Source organism: Scomber scombrus, chromosome 21 (genome assembly GCF_963691925.1).
Source record: "Scomber scombrus chromosome 21, fScoSco1.1, whole genome shotgun sequence".
Lineage (NCBI taxonomy): Eukaryota > Metazoa > Chordata > Actinopteri > Scombriformes > Scombridae > Scomber > Scomber scombrus.
In genome coordinates this window covers 12,987,746-13,002,502 of record NC_084990.1, presented here as the reverse complement: position 1 = coordinate 13,002,502, position 14,757 = coordinate 12,987,746, and the positions used below count along the sequence as shown (strand labels likewise).

General features: G+C 39.7%; 2 protein-coding genes across 2 annotated transcripts; both read right to left on the bottom strand.

The window, feature by feature from the left end:
* Positions 1 to 53: 53 nt before the first annotated feature.
* Positions 54 to 4,641, bottom strand: psmc5 (proteasome 26S subunit, ATPase 5). Its single transcript, XM_062442112.1, has 12 exons — positions 4,599 to 4,641; positions 3,000 to 3,071; positions 2,852 to 2,921; positions 2,664 to 2,761; positions 2,523 to 2,579; positions 2,022 to 2,252; positions 1,517 to 1,643; positions 1,232 to 1,422; positions 820 to 918; positions 606 to 716; positions 422 to 508; positions 54 to 227 (listed from the first exon to the last, which is right to left on the bottom strand). The coding sequence occupies exons 1-12, from the start codon at positions 4,620 to 4,622 to the stop codon at positions 174 to 176; spliced, it is 1,221 nt and encodes a 406-aa protein (XP_062298096.1). The 5' UTR covers positions 4,623 to 4,641; the 3' UTR covers positions 54 to 173.
* Positions 4,642 to 5,283: 642 nt separating this feature from the next.
* smarcd2 (SWI/SNF related, matrix associated, actin dependent regulator of chromatin, subfamily d, member 2) lies at positions 5,284 to 14,688 on the bottom strand. Its single transcript, XM_062442111.1, has 13 exons — positions 14,170 to 14,688; positions 12,899 to 13,101; positions 11,100 to 11,142; positions 10,891 to 11,013; positions 10,506 to 10,625; positions 9,733 to 9,828; positions 9,014 to 9,115; positions 8,747 to 8,908; positions 8,477 to 8,574; positions 7,836 to 7,971; positions 7,605 to 7,727; positions 6,777 to 6,878; positions 5,284 to 6,655 (listed from the first exon to the last, which is right to left on the bottom strand). Exons 1-13 carry the CDS (start codon positions 14,323 to 14,325, stop codon positions 6,602 to 6,604), a joined length of 1,518 nt encoding a protein of 505 aa, XP_062298095.1. The 5' UTR covers positions 14,326 to 14,688; the 3' UTR covers positions 5,284 to 6,601.
* Positions 14,689 to 14,757: the final 69 nt, after the last annotated feature.

Genomic DNA, 14,757 nt, shown 5'->3' with positions numbered 1-14,757 from the left:
GTGATTGTTATAGCTGATAATATCTATTTGACTGAGAAGTGAGCCAGCCAGTATTAATTGGGGAAAACCATTTATTTTAGAAGGACTTATGTAACAATTATAAACCAAACCATAAACAAAAGCAGGAAAATATACATATGTGGTTGCGCTGTGTGCAAGAAACAGAAGGCCTTTTACTTCCACAGTTTCTTGATCGACATGTTCTTCTCGCTGTCTTTCTGCATCACCTGGTGAAGAGAACGGGAAACAGTCTTAATAGGCAGGTAATGGTAGAAACTGTCATTATGTAAGTATAATAATGAAACGTATCAAAAATATGAGTCTTAGGTGGGGATTAGCTTAATGGTTAAATATTTTCTCAGATATAAGTAGAAAAAACAACATTCAGACCCAGAAAACACTGGGTTTAGTTATTACGTACCTTTGCCACAGCCATCTCAAAGTCCTCCTGGGTGACATGAACTCTCCTTTCTCTCAGAGCGTACATCCCTGCCTCTGTACAAACACCCTGAACATACGAGCACAAGGAAATTAAATAAAAAAGGTCAGCGGTGTACAATTGCATTCACCACCGAGGGGCTATCATTCAGTGAGACATTTCTCACCTTAACCTCAGCACCAGAGGCTCCAGGCATCAGCTCTGCGATCTTCCTAAGGTTAATGCCACGTGTCAGGTTCATCTTTCTGGAGTGGATCTTCAGGATGTCAAGACGGGCCTGGTGAAACACAATTACAACGCATGTATGTGAACTGATTGTTTTCCTGCAAATGTGTATAACTAACATTTCAACCAACATGCTTAGCATAGCAAGTACCTACCTCCTCATTTGGAGGGGGAAACTCAATTTTCCTGTCGATCCTGCCTGGCCTGAGGAGAGCTGAGTCCAAGATGTCAATACGGTTGGTGGCCATGATAACCTTGCATGGACAGAAAGCCAATTAGTCAAATTATTATGAAGAACAGATAATATTCTAATGGAAAAGAGAACTTAAATAATTCAAGGTGTACAAATAAACCCTGTTGGTGATTATTCATACGTTGAGAACACATTTAATGATTAATGAAGAGCTGTCCTGTTCATACTATAAAACCACACTAAAATTACACAATGATATGTGGGTTAACTATACAAAACATTGAAAAGCACATCATGTTTGAGTTTCCTTGATAATAAAAAGTGTGAAAAGTCCTGGTGATCAGAAGAAAAAGCAATCCTTCCACTGTGCATACCTTGATGTTCTTGGTTGCCTCAAATCCATCCAGCTGATTAAGCAGCTCCAACATAGTCCTCTGCACCTCGCTGTCACCACCTGAGCCCCCCTCCAGGCGAGACGAGCCAATGGAGTCAATTTCATCCATGAAGATGATGGAGGGAGCGTGCTCTCTAGCCATGACGAACAGCTCGCGCACCATACGAGCACCTGCGGGAGAGAGAAGGAGGAATCGCATATTTGAATTAAAAATGAAAACAAAAATAGGGAATGGACTACAGCTCCAAAAGACAGAAAAGCTCACCCTCTCCTATGAACTTCTGCACCAGCTCGGAGCCAGACACCCTGATGAAGGTACAGTCGGTGTGGTGGGCCACAGCTCTGGCCAGCAAGGTCTTCCCTGTGCCTGGGGGGCCGTACAGCAGCACACCCTGCAAACACACACAGAAAAATCAGTCATCAGTATCTCACTGATGGAAAAAACAAGTTGTCAAATGAGAACTTTGTTTCTCCAGAATCTTTAAAAACTCAATCTACAGCCTAATTTTATCTTTACACAGTTTATATTACAAGTTCAGAAAGGGCTTCATGGACCTAATTTATTGGAAAATATTACCAGCTTACCTCATATTGCAAATAAACAAAAATCCAGGTTGAACATACAGATATATCCCAGCCCAAATGTCTCCCTATCAGCTTAAGGATCACACTTTTGTATTTGAACCTGAACCTATTCTGTCAATAGTATTATTACACCAGTCAGTGAAAACAGATTTTGTCCACTATTGGCTCTCCTGTCAATCACCCACCTTGGGCTGTGCGATGCCTAAGGCCTCAAACAGCTCTGGGTGCTTGACAGGCAGCTCGATCACTTCCTTGATCTCCTTGATCTGCTTATCCAGGCCACCAATCATTTCATAGGTGGAGTCCGGCACCTTTTCCACCATCATGAGGGACACCAGAGGGTCCACCTTGTTGGGCAGGATCTTGTGCAGGGTGTAGCTGTCGTTGCGAAGAGCCACACGGCAATTTGGAGTCACCTGTGCAGGAGTGACACATTTAATAAACCTGTTCCAAACTTTTAAAGAATCATTCCCTTCATAGCGTCCATCCTGATGTTAAGGAATGTATTTCTGTTGTTTATTCAGTCTGTTGTTGTTGTGAAACTGTAATGTGTTTGTTAGTCATGTTTGCTTTGTAATTGTTCAGTGTTCTTCTGTAAAAAAAAAATGGTAACATAACAATGAAAAAACAATTTAAGCACCCTGATTTGCAACCATGTTTGAGTTTACAAAAGCTATAATATTTACATCATTGATGTCAATGTTTTTGTCCACATCCACGACAAATTTTCCTTCTGGATGCACCTGAAAATCATAGGGAGAGTTGTTAATGTAAGCTAAAAATCAGTGATCAAAATATAGTTTCAAAGTCCTTAAAAAACAGCATACCTTGACCAGCACTTTCTTTTTGTCCATGACCCTAACCACTTCTCCTACATAGGATCCCTGCTCCTGTAGTAGCTGCAGCTCCTCACGAAGGAGACGCACTGACAGAAAAACAAGATGTTTGGTAATTCCACAAATTCTGTACAGCTTAATTTGATGTGATGATGTTACCGTAATAAAGATGTGTATACCTTTAGCATTGAGCTCATTCCTTTGTGCCTGCAGACGTCTGAGATTCTGGCTCTTCTCATTCACTGTCAGCTATTAAGGAAACAATTGTATAGGTTTGACAGGCATCAGATCATTGGCTGAAAGTTTATATATTAATTATTTTCTTACCTGTAACTCTTCTATCTTTGACAAGTAGTACTGTCGGAGACCTGAACCACCTTTACTCTCCCCCATCTCCATCTGCCAAAGGAAGCATTAACAAGCTTTAAGGACAGTCATCAGGAGCATTTAATGACTTCTAATTCTTTCAAGAGAGTGATATAATATTAGCACAGAGTAGAGCTTCAACTTGTGATTATTATCATTATAATATTCTTCAATTAGTTTTATGTGGTTTAAAAATGCCAGAAAATTAGATGGCCTCTGTAAGGCCCCAGACAACAAAGTGTGTTCAGATTTCACGTGTTATCCAAACAATGACATAATATAAAGAAAAGACCCAAACGATTTATCGATGAAAATAATTGTCTTCTGTGAATACTCAAAAATCGGGTGAACATTCCTATGGAAACCTTGTATTAATGTTAAATGAGCCATCATTAGGCCCTACAGTATCAGTTGCCTTTATAAATCTGACAGTCGACATCATTTCCATCCCACTCACATCCAAGCAAAGAACAGATATTCTTCAACTCTTAGACCATATCGATATGTTTCCCCATCACTTAACCTGTACCCAACCGTATCCCTGACCTAGGGATGTGCTGCTAACCAATTTTCATGTGATTATCATAGGTAAAAAATATCATGGTAAACGGTATTATCATGATAAGAGTGTTTCCTAAAATCCTACGATTATTGCTAGACCAATGGTGTCAAACTATTTTTGGTTCAAGGGCCACATACAACCTTATTCGATCTCAAGTGGGCTGGACCAGTAAAACCATTGTATAATAACCTATAAATAATATATAATATATATAACTTTACTATAATGAGCCATCTATTTTTAAAACAGCTGATCAGCCTGAGATGTCTTGAGAAAAATGAGTGCAATTTCAACAATTGTATGTCTCAACCAGCACCTTAGAAGGTACTGGTTGGGGTTAGGGATAAGGTTAGGTGCAGGTTAAGGTAAGGGGAAACAGACTTTGACCACCGGTTTAATAGGCAGTGCGATCTGAATACCATTGTCGGCTTAAATAGCTTCACTCACACGGTCAGAAAATGTTAATTTATATAATACTAATCTAAATGTTTTCAAACTAATGCTTAACATGAAGTTATATTCAATGTCAGACATATATTGTTATCCAGTAGACGTTTGAGCAACAATGTAATTACAATTTAACATTAACGTCACCTGTCTATCTCTCGTATTTAACGATCTTTGTAACATTAACCAGTCATAACGCTTATTGTGGATGGTAATCCTCAAACCAAACTATAACTTATATTTAGTTGTATTTAGCTAACGCGTAGTGTGTAAACACATTAGATAAATAGATAAGACTGCTTCCAATCATTCGAAGTTGCTAACTCGGGTTAGCTCTAGCTAGGTTTTAGCTACAATGAGACAGCAAACCGGCAGCATCCACACAGTCATTGTTATGAATGAAGTGACACTTAAATATTAGCAGCACGATCGCACAGCCATTTCATCTCACAACTACTTTGCATAAAATATTCGCCTAAAAGGCACAGATGCGACGTTTAACTGCTATTCTATCAATAAAGTCGACAAAACGGTAGAAAAAAGCCACCTACATGATCAATCCCGTCCACCTCCATCTTGAATTTTCTGCATCCGCTTGAGAATACGCTTATTTCCGGCAGACTTCTTCTTCGTGGATTTGTTTTAATGATATGAACGCTCACATCGCCACCTACTGTGCTTCTTATGAATTACACATTATTTTTTGCTCGGACTACTTTTCAACCTTTCTACTGTCAATTTATCTAACTGAGCATCAAACCTTTAAGACACATTTTCAGCGAATTTACTTCAGTGTCAATCTTTGGACAGAAGTTTGCTTTGAGCCAGTGTCATCTTACAACCTGAGCCAGTCTGTGAAGAGTGTAGTTTACGTTAGGATGTCATTTGGCTTGGCTGCGGTTATTTGAGGAGTGGTAAACACGCCTCAACTGTTTGAGACAAGTAAAACCAGCCACCTGTTGAAACTCCTCAGGAGCACCTGAGCTCTTCAACCAGCCCAAACATGTACACTCATGGCATAACCTCAGTTTACTGTTGCCACACAGCTGCTCTACCTTCTATCTAAATAAGAAAAGATTAGCTGAGAAAACACAGTATAATTTAATTTTAGTAGTGTTTCCATCATATGATAGAAATAGGAAGATGGTTTATATCCTGATTTTATTTTGGATTGAAGTATGTATCTATAGTTGTAATTGGGTGCAGATAAATAAATACAGTATAACACACATTTGTAAGTATGTTTATTGTGAAAAATACTCCAAATGTATAAAAGATAAAGGCCTTTGATTGATGATACACAACATGCAGATATTTTACAAAGTGGCTGTACAAAAAAAGACAGCAACATTTATCAAATTCTAAGTGCCTTCTTCACAAAACAGATTTGGCACAGTGATATATGTTAACATGGAATGTTTTAAGAAAGTCATTACAAAATAGCATTTTTGAAAAAAAGTTAACTCATGAAATGATAAACTATACACAACAATTTGGTGCACTGTTTAGTGACACACTACATTTGCATTCCTATTTTATCAACACCAGTTAACCTTCTTGGGAGGTGTGGATCGACTGTGTTCTTCCAGGAAGAACTCTTCAACCCAAAGATCCCGCCATAATCCCCATTCTTGGCATCAAAACAATAAAGCACATCATATAACAAATGAAAACAGCATGTAAACATTCAAGAAGTACAAAAAAAAGCTGGTGAATTACAACTGGACAAATTGGACTAATGTCCTTGTACAAAACAAAGAGCTCAATTTTTCCCAAACCAGAGCTTTCCAGGAAATCCTGGTTCAACACAGTAAAGACATGTTTCATTTCAACTGATATATACAATTAGAAAAACAACAGCACCCAAACTTGTAAAATTATTGGTGGCACAAAGCTCCTTATCAGTTCCACGTCATAAAACAACTGAAAAATTACTTTCCTTTTTTTGAGGATACAATCCAAACTTTCGACATGTATTTTTGAAAATTAAAGATATATTCCTGGTGTAAAATGTTTTTAGTATGGATATACAATTTGGATTGATATACTGAATCCTACCATGCCTCCGAATTCTTGCTTGCTGAGACATTACCACACATCCGGTATAGTTCCTATCTTGAGGGTATGGCTTTTAAACGTGGAGGTAAACAGACACCTTTTCTAATTAGCATACAAACTGTACAAACTGATGGTGAAAAATACAAGACAGCACCGATGCTTAAAACGCTTTAAGCAAATTGTACCAAGAAACATTTTGAAAAACAAGGCAATGATTATTTGAACAGGCTCAAAATAAAAGAAAATGCAAGGCAAACATATTATTAAGACCATATAAATCATCACTTTGGTCCCATACACTGTGTTGACATTAGAATAATTATCTATGGGACCACAGAGATATGCATTTCACTTAGAAGCTGGTATCTCATACCATACCGGTGAGGATGGCTTTGTAAACATCTGAGCTGCAACGTTAGCTTGTTTTCTTCAAGCTATTTCCAATTTCAATAAAGAAGACATGAACATGTGAAGAGTAAACCTCTGAGAATTATTTTTAGGTGAGTCGGATACCCAAAACCTGCTCCAACTCTTGTCTTCTCTGCTGCACCTGAAGCAAAGACAGGATGGTGTCAGTGCATATTATAGCAGTAACACCTTGTGATGAGTATGCACTATTAAAAATGTACTGAAAATTGTTTAAGAGTACATTACGCTCTGTATTTACTTACTTTGGAGTAAACATATCTGCCCACTGCCTCTGGCACCCAGGGCGCCTGGTAGAACTCAGTCCTCCTCTCCTCCTCTGGGTTCCCAGTCACATCTGTCATCAACTGATGAAAAAGAAATGCAACATTGGAAACATGATAAACAACAATTCAAAACGGCCACATGAAAAGATCAAATAATCATTTTTTTTTATAGCCTTATAATTTCTCATATATTGTCAACTTACTTTGGCAGCACTGAGGTCTTTACAACTTATCAATTCATTTAGCAGACAGGAGACTCAGCTAATTGAATCTAGTTTGAGCAAACAAGGCTGTAAAATAAATTATTCCATCTAATTGCTGAAGTTGCAATTAATATGTCCATTCACTCAGTTTGTGTTAGCTCCGACTCTCCAGGAGCTTAGGTGTATCATATATGCAAGGAATATGGCCACATATTACTAACCACATTAAGTATAATATAGTTGTATTTAAGAGTTTGTATTACTAAATATAGTTAAGTCAAAATCATAGCATTTAAAAAATAATTTACTCTTCAAATTTGGGAAACCAAAAAACTTTAACACATATGTAAGCAAACATAAAGGGATTTGTTAGGATTGTGATGATGATACAGAAGACATTTTGGCTTTAAGTGGAGGAAAAGACTGATATGATACCTGTGATCCAACTGAATCATTTTGTAATACTTGAATAAATCATTCTCAACTAGAGCATCTACATATCAATACAATGTGTAAAAGAAGGAGCAGATTATGACATACTATAAGAACTTGTTATGGGATGTCATTAAAAGGCACATTGTTAGTAGTCAGAGGTGATGTTTACCTTCAGATCCCTGCTCTGAGACTTCAGCCAGTCCTGGATGAAGTCCTGTGGATTATTGCTGAAGCTCAGCATAAAGTCTCTCTCTGTCTTCAGCTGATTAATGTACTCAATTGTCTCATGTATCTGTAAATACAAACAATATATGAATAGGCTTTTGCTAACTTTTTTTTCTTTTGTAACTATTCTCCTAAAACTCAGTGAGTTGCAGGCATCACTGATCAACTGCCTTACCTTCATCTCCAGCGCAGCAATTTCCTGCTGGTTGGTTGTAGAGGACAAGAAACTGTTCATTTGGCCCTTCAGGGGGTCATCCACCTCCACATCAATGTCATAGCAGGCTGTCTTCTTCTGATCTGTGGGGTCCACACTGCTCAAAAAGGACACAAAGACAGCATGACAGAGATTGGATTGAACTAAAAGAGGAAGACATGATGTTGACTGCAAACTGAGTAACAGCTCCTACAAATGCACTGTATTTGAAAATCAAAGCTCTAAGGCAAAAACTTAAATCTTTGAAAATACATAGGTATACACAGATTGTACAATTGCATTTTATTTGAGGTCCTAACAATACTGACCAGCATGCAGGCACAACACACACACACGCGCGCGCGCGCACACACACGCACGCACGCACGCACGCACGCACGCACGCACGCACGCACGCACGCACGCACGCACGCACGCACGCACGCACGCACGCACGCACGCACGCACGCACGCACGCACGCACGCACGCACGCACGCACACACACACACACACACACACACACACACACACACACACACACACACACACACACACACACACACACACACACACACACACACACACACACACACACACACAGAAGAATCCACACACCCCTTACCTAATCATGTGATTGATAATGATGGGGTCAGGGTGTTGGAGCAGCCCGGCCAGTTTCATGGGAATCTCAGAGAACCTCATGCGAGAGCAGCCAAAGATCTGTTCAACATTTTGTTAGAAAGCAGAACATGTTTGATATATTACAGGCAAACTTTTGCAACACTTTGTCTCTCCACTAGTAAAAAAATGTTCAAAAACGCAATATAATGTATGTCTATCTGCTGCACATCTCAAGTTAGTATATGGACACAATGTTCAGTAGGTATCATACCTGTCTGAAGTAGCGGTTGCAGTTGATGAACTCTTTCTCATGACTATCTTGAAGCTTGTTGTTCTTGATATAGAGCCAAAGAGCTTGCATGATGCTGGCCCGTGTCTGTGTGTGCACACCCAGCAGACGAGCCAGACGTGGATCCAGTTTGTACTGAGGGGGCTGCAACAGTGTGGGTGGAAAGATGCTTGAGCAAGTCCTACCATACAGACATAACATTTTTTTCAACATGATAACCGAGCAAAGGGTGTGTGCATGCGTGCATACCTGGTGGTCGAGCATGAGCAGTAGGGTGCATTTGACATTCACATCGCCGGGCCTTTTGACCTGGAAACCATCTGTCTCCTGAGTGGTGGGCATTCTGTGCCACTGATGAAAAATATGTAAAAAAATTGGTCCAATTAGAATTAAAACTCTCTTACCTGAAACGTGGTGATGAAATTAAGCGTTATGACCCCTCACATCCCACCCTATATTGCTTCCTCGATTGTGACAGATCAAAAGTTAACAGATAGAGATAGTGTATTTTAGTGTATATCAAACACAAGCACATGAACTGATTCACTGCCAGTATTACATTGTGCAATAGCTACAGATCTACACTGCTGTTTTTGTGCGTGAGATACTCAGTTATTTGAATTGGACTCTTGAGATTGATGAAAAATACGAAGGAGCATAAAATAGGGCTAGTTGAGCCTTAACTGTGAGATTAATTCAAACATAGTCACACAAGTTTGTTGGACGAAACGTGGTCCAAGATCTCTCAACAACCCCCCCCCCCCCCCCCCCCCCCCCGCACTGTCAAACACACTCAGAGAGGATCGCTTCCAAAGCTTGAATGATTCCAGCTGAACTCCACTTTGTGACCACAGCTGGAAAACGGACTGGGGGTGGTGAACTAAAAGCAATCTCACGACATTTTAGTGTCTGTGTGCCTGACGTATCCCAAGGTGGTTGCATCAAATGCCTTTAAAATGATGTCATACCTCGACTAAGTGGTTGTCAGGTCCATAGAGCTCCTTATCAAGCTCGATCACCAGGCTCTTGAAAAAAGATGAGAACTTCCTCTTCTGCTTGCCGGGCTAGGAATACAAAGAGCATAAAGGAGTGTGAAAAGGCAGAACAACAACATTGCCATCTATCTATGTCTTCTTTTTGTGCTGTGTCAGCCTGTGCAGCTGCATTGTTTAGCTCTGACCACATCGGGGGTGGCGAAGCACAAAACTGTAGAAAACTAGAAAAAGCTGTTGCACCCCCGCCCTCTCCCCAGCCCTGTCAAAACGTGTTTGCACAACATGACCCCTTTCACTCCTTCCTTCAAATCCCCTTCTTTTTCTGTTCCTCTGCGTAAAAGACTCCTACACATGCCTGAACCAACACGGCAAAGGAGAAAAAATGAACAGGGAAGAAAGGGGAAAAAATCCTCCTTCATGTGGCCCAGATGACACAATGAGTTGATGGAGGGAAGGGAGGCATGTCAGCTCATGGTATGTAACGGCCAGTGGTTTCAATTCCCTGTTTCAAAAGAGAGCCTGAGCTTGTGTGTGAGTGTGTTGGGAGTTGTGGGGTGGAGTGGGGGAGAGCTGTAAACACACATCTGGTTGCGTGGTCAGAGCCAAGGACACAAGCCAACCAGAGCTGAGTGGCTGTGAAGAAACACAATAACAGAGCCTGAAATACTTTGGAGTCAGACCACACTGGGGTGATAGTGGAACAAAGCAAGAACATTCAAATGTAATGACTGTGTTTGCTCGCTTACTTCCTCCAGAAGTTTGCCCTCCACTCGCAGTTCCCAGGAGGACACCTTCTCCGCCTCCTCACCATCAGGCTTGCTTGGGGTGTACGTGTTAGAAATGTAAATCCTGAGCTTGCGCTTTTGCTGTGTCATACAGAGGAACAAGCAGACATATCAGGAATCCCAGTGAAAACTGTTTTTCAAACAACAGCGAACCGTGAAAGATTTGAATCAGATTTATTCAGTGAGTAGCCTTTTTGATGATTGCTGGCGACAGCTCTTCAACAAAACACTGAAATCATAAATTAGTCATCCAAATTTGAGTAGGCAACATTTCACAAAGCCTGAAAGCTCTCACAAAATATTCTTTCTCCTTTAAAACTGATGATGCATTATCATGAAGACATACCATAATGGGCTTCTTGATGGCCTCCTGTATCTCCATGCGCTTACGGGCGATGGTCTGATCCAGTTTCCTCTCAAAAGCTAAGAGGTCCATGTAGGCTTGGGACTCTGGGACCAGGTCTCGGATCTAAAGGGACAACAGCAGGATGTGGGATTTAAGGAATAACAGCCAACTATAATTATTTATGATTCAGTGGGTTAAAACCCTCTTACCCTCTGAGGGAGAACCTTGTCAGCCATCTTGCGTCTTTTTGCCCTAAAATACAAGGAAAAGATCATGTATTAGAAGATTTCCAAATAACTAACCATACACCTTATCTAAGATATATAGAGTATTCAATCTAAATCCTAAACATCTTAGTCAAGAACATGCTATGTTGCTAACGACTCATATAGCATTAGCCCTTTTTAAAGCAGGACCTTCAATAACCAAATCACAAGGAACTGACCACGCAATGGCACATTAACTTCATTTGATCATCAATTATTTGTGAAAACTTAGTAGCATGATTGCAAAATCCTATCTGCTGCTCTTCATTAGTTCCCCGAAATGAGCACCTCAGGCTGCCAATTATCACTGCTACTGACTTTCATAAAGGTCGATTTGTTTGGTTAATTGAATTATACAGTTCCCCCTCATCATGACTAAATTTAATTCCCGAGTACTTAAATAAGAATTTAGGATGTTGCTTCTAGCGCTGTGGCTCACTAATCCTTCTGTACAGAGCATTTCGTAAACGTTAAAGACACAAGAGATTCATTGTGGAAGAAACCGTAAAATCTGCCTCACATCATGGCTAGGCACATTTATGAATGTGGCGTCACAGAGCAGTCTGAAGTCAAAAATACCCGCTAGTGTCTGCTGCTTTGAAAGCAAAGGCCAGTCATGAGATACTCTTATCCTCGTGTCTGTGTGATCTGAGCTTTTTAACAGTGCTGCAATTTGACAAACAGACAGGGGAGGGAAAACTCTTTCTAAATGCAGTGTTTTTCTGTTAATGAGCCACAACATGCAAAACTTAACCAACTGAAATTCCATGATTACATGATGATATAACCCCAGTGTTATGTATAAAAATATGATTTCATAATTCAAAGTCAAATTAGCTTTTATGGTTCAACTTTTCCCTCTGGACGTTATAATTATGTTCATTTAAAATCTTTAAATTACACAAACTAAAACAATTAAATTGACTTCCAATTAGTTAAGTCCTCAAAGTCCTCCTGCTTGCTAGAATCTTGTGTATAAGACAGGAAAAGCACACAGTTTAAAAGGGACTTTTCTCCTGTAAACAGGAGCCTGTTTTAGACCATGATCCTTGTGAACCCTTTGATGATGCCGTTACATCACAATTAACAACATGCTGTAAAGACATCTTACTGACTCTGACATGGCTTTACACAAGTAATTGGTTTCTATGAGATCTTGTTAGCCAAATCCCAGGTTTGGTACATTTAAGTCGTGAAAAAAGTTGCAGGAAGAGTGACATGCACCAAAAATTTAACATTTTGAGAAAATATTCAGTTGCATTACTGTTAATGTATTGTTAGTGTTAAAATTTGCTTAGTAAATACTTTTACTGCAGCTGTAGAGCTGAAAGGGTTACTTGTTTAAACAATTAATCAATTGACAAGAAATGAATCAGCAACAATTCAAATACTTCATTGTTTAAGTAATTTTTAAGCAAGCAATTTCTAGCTTTTCTAATTTTCCTCCGTTTTATAGATTAAATATCTTTGGGTTTTGACAAGTAATGTGAAGATGTCACCTCCACCTCTGGAAAACTGTGTCAGGCGTTTGTCACAGTTGTCTGAACAACTAATTAACCAAGAAAGTAATTGAGGGATTAATCAATAATTAAAATGATCAGTAGAAACCATAGGCCTACTCAGATGGCAATAAAGTAAGGACGAATATGTTAAAATCTCTGGAACTGCCATTCTCTGATTTAGGACTAGCTCTGCCTCCCCTCCCTCTCTTATCCTCTCATACAAAAACTTGTGCAGTTTACCCTCGTCTTAGGCCTCCCAGCGCCTCTTGCTGCTGCTGCTGTTGTTGATGATGATGAAGGAACCGCTTCCTTGAGGCGTCCATGGATGGAGGCCCCATGCCTGGCCGCATGGACATGTTCCCACCACCATAGGAGGGACCAGGGAGTTGACCCCCCATTGACCCCATGGGGCCCCCTACTCTGCTGGATGGCATCCCTGGGCGCTGGAAAAAAGGAGAGAAGATGAAGCTATGACTTTGAATTATGACATCATTACGAACTAAATGAAAATCATTAATTCATTTACCAAAGTGAAATGAAATTTCTGGTAGAGATCGGATCGTGATAGCATATTTCTCTGTACATGCACAATAAAACGGTTATTAATCACATTAGCGGACCAATCAATAGAAAAATGGAGATTTTAAAAAATAATTCTGTATGCAGATGATTTTGTTATGTCTTCTTCTTGCCGTACTGGTCTACAACAGAAAACTGATGTTGTCTTTGATAAATGGTTTAATGCCAAAAAAAAAGTGATTGGGAGGATAGAGAGTAGGATAGAGCCTTGGTTACCATTTTACTTATGAATTAATGTACGACTGTATATTATCAAACTTTAACAGTGACAGAAGCTACTTCTCACATGTGGAAATGTAATATTATTATTATTATTGTTATTATTATTATTATGATTATTAACACCAATAAATATTGCTGCTAACTTTATGTTGTCTATCCACTGACAGAAAAAGCAAATATATGAACCCATATGTCACTAACTGACACACATGGGACCACATGATGCTACAGATGGGGGTTAAACCAGGATAATATATGACAGATGGTGTTGATGACAAACTTACTTTTGTTTTCAAGCTAACTGACAGCAGGCTAAAGGCAACCACGTGATATTTCTTTCAGACACATGCTTTGCTCTGTGATAGTAATTTCGGTTTAGACATCAAATTAATGAAAATACACCACCAACAACCATTTCAAAGCTGTCCTATAATTGGTTAATTACATGTATTAGTGCAAGTAATTATTGCCCTTTTTTCAAATGCGGAAGTACGGTCCACACCTTCTTTGAAGTGAAGTTTTTCTTACTTGATTTTCTCTACCAGGCAACTTACTTCAACTATACATTTCATATCTAAAAACCCAAATTTAGGGCTTAATTTACTATTAAAAGAAACAACCAATTTAAACTGTAAACCTAAAGCAGAATTTACTTGTGTTAACCTTTCGCGCACTTAACTTAGTAAAGACAGATACAGCAGAAAACCAACCTGGGGGTACTGGGGTACATTGGTCATGGTCCGGGAGTATCCCGCCGGAGCTTGCGGCATTCCTGGCATCCTCATGCCCGCAGAATGACCAACATTCATGGGATTCACAGCTGGATTCATCGTAAGACCCGTAAAGCCGCCTCCTCTTGATGCCATCTTCCAGATCCACAAGTGGTTTAAAAAGTGACCTCTAAGCTACCAAATGTCGCCCGAAAATACAAGTCTAGCTAAGTGATAAATGACCGTCTCTGCCACAAGTCAGAAAGTGACTAAGTTATCCAACTACAGAAAGTTTAACTGAGCTCAGGCTCCAGTTTGACAGCAAGCACACTGTCAACAAAAAGCTAGCTTATGTTAGCTCGCTTTCCTACCGTTTCAAGTTCCGGGATTTGCCTCCACCTACAACCGCTTGTTTTCTGTGGTTTGTCATCTCCTCCAACGCCCCATATGTCTTAACATCTGTCACTAGCAAATAAAGTTAGCTCTTACGCTGTGATGTTAATGCATGACTTAAGACAAACCGTGCGTCTAAAGAGATACCAAGTATTCTTTAAACTGCCTACATACACAATGCCTTATGACGCCTTC

Coding starts and splice junctions, on each gene's coding strand:
- psmc5 (XM_062442112.1), bottom strand. CDS start 4,622: ATGGAGGTGGACGGGATTGATCAT. Junction 3,072..4,598: donor AGGTGGACGGGATTGATCAT/GTAGGTGGCTTT, acceptor TTCCTTTGGCAG/ATGGAGATGGGGGAGAGTAA. Junction 2,580..2,663: donor AAAAGAAAGTGCTGGTCAAG/GTATGCTGTTTT, acceptor TATGATTTTCAG/GTGCATCCAGAAGGAAAATT.
- smarcd2 (XM_062442111.1), bottom strand. CDS start 14,325: ATGGCATCAAGAGGAGGCGGCTTTACGGGTCTTACGATGAATCCAGCT. Junction 7,728..7,835: donor TTGCTGCGCTGGAGATGAAG/GTAAGGCAGTTG, acceptor TTGTATTTACAG/ATACATGAGACAATTGAGTA. Junction 6,656..6,776: donor GCAGATATGTTTACTCCAAA/GTAAGTAAATAC, acceptor TCTTTGCTTCAG/GTGCAGCAGAGAAGACAAGA.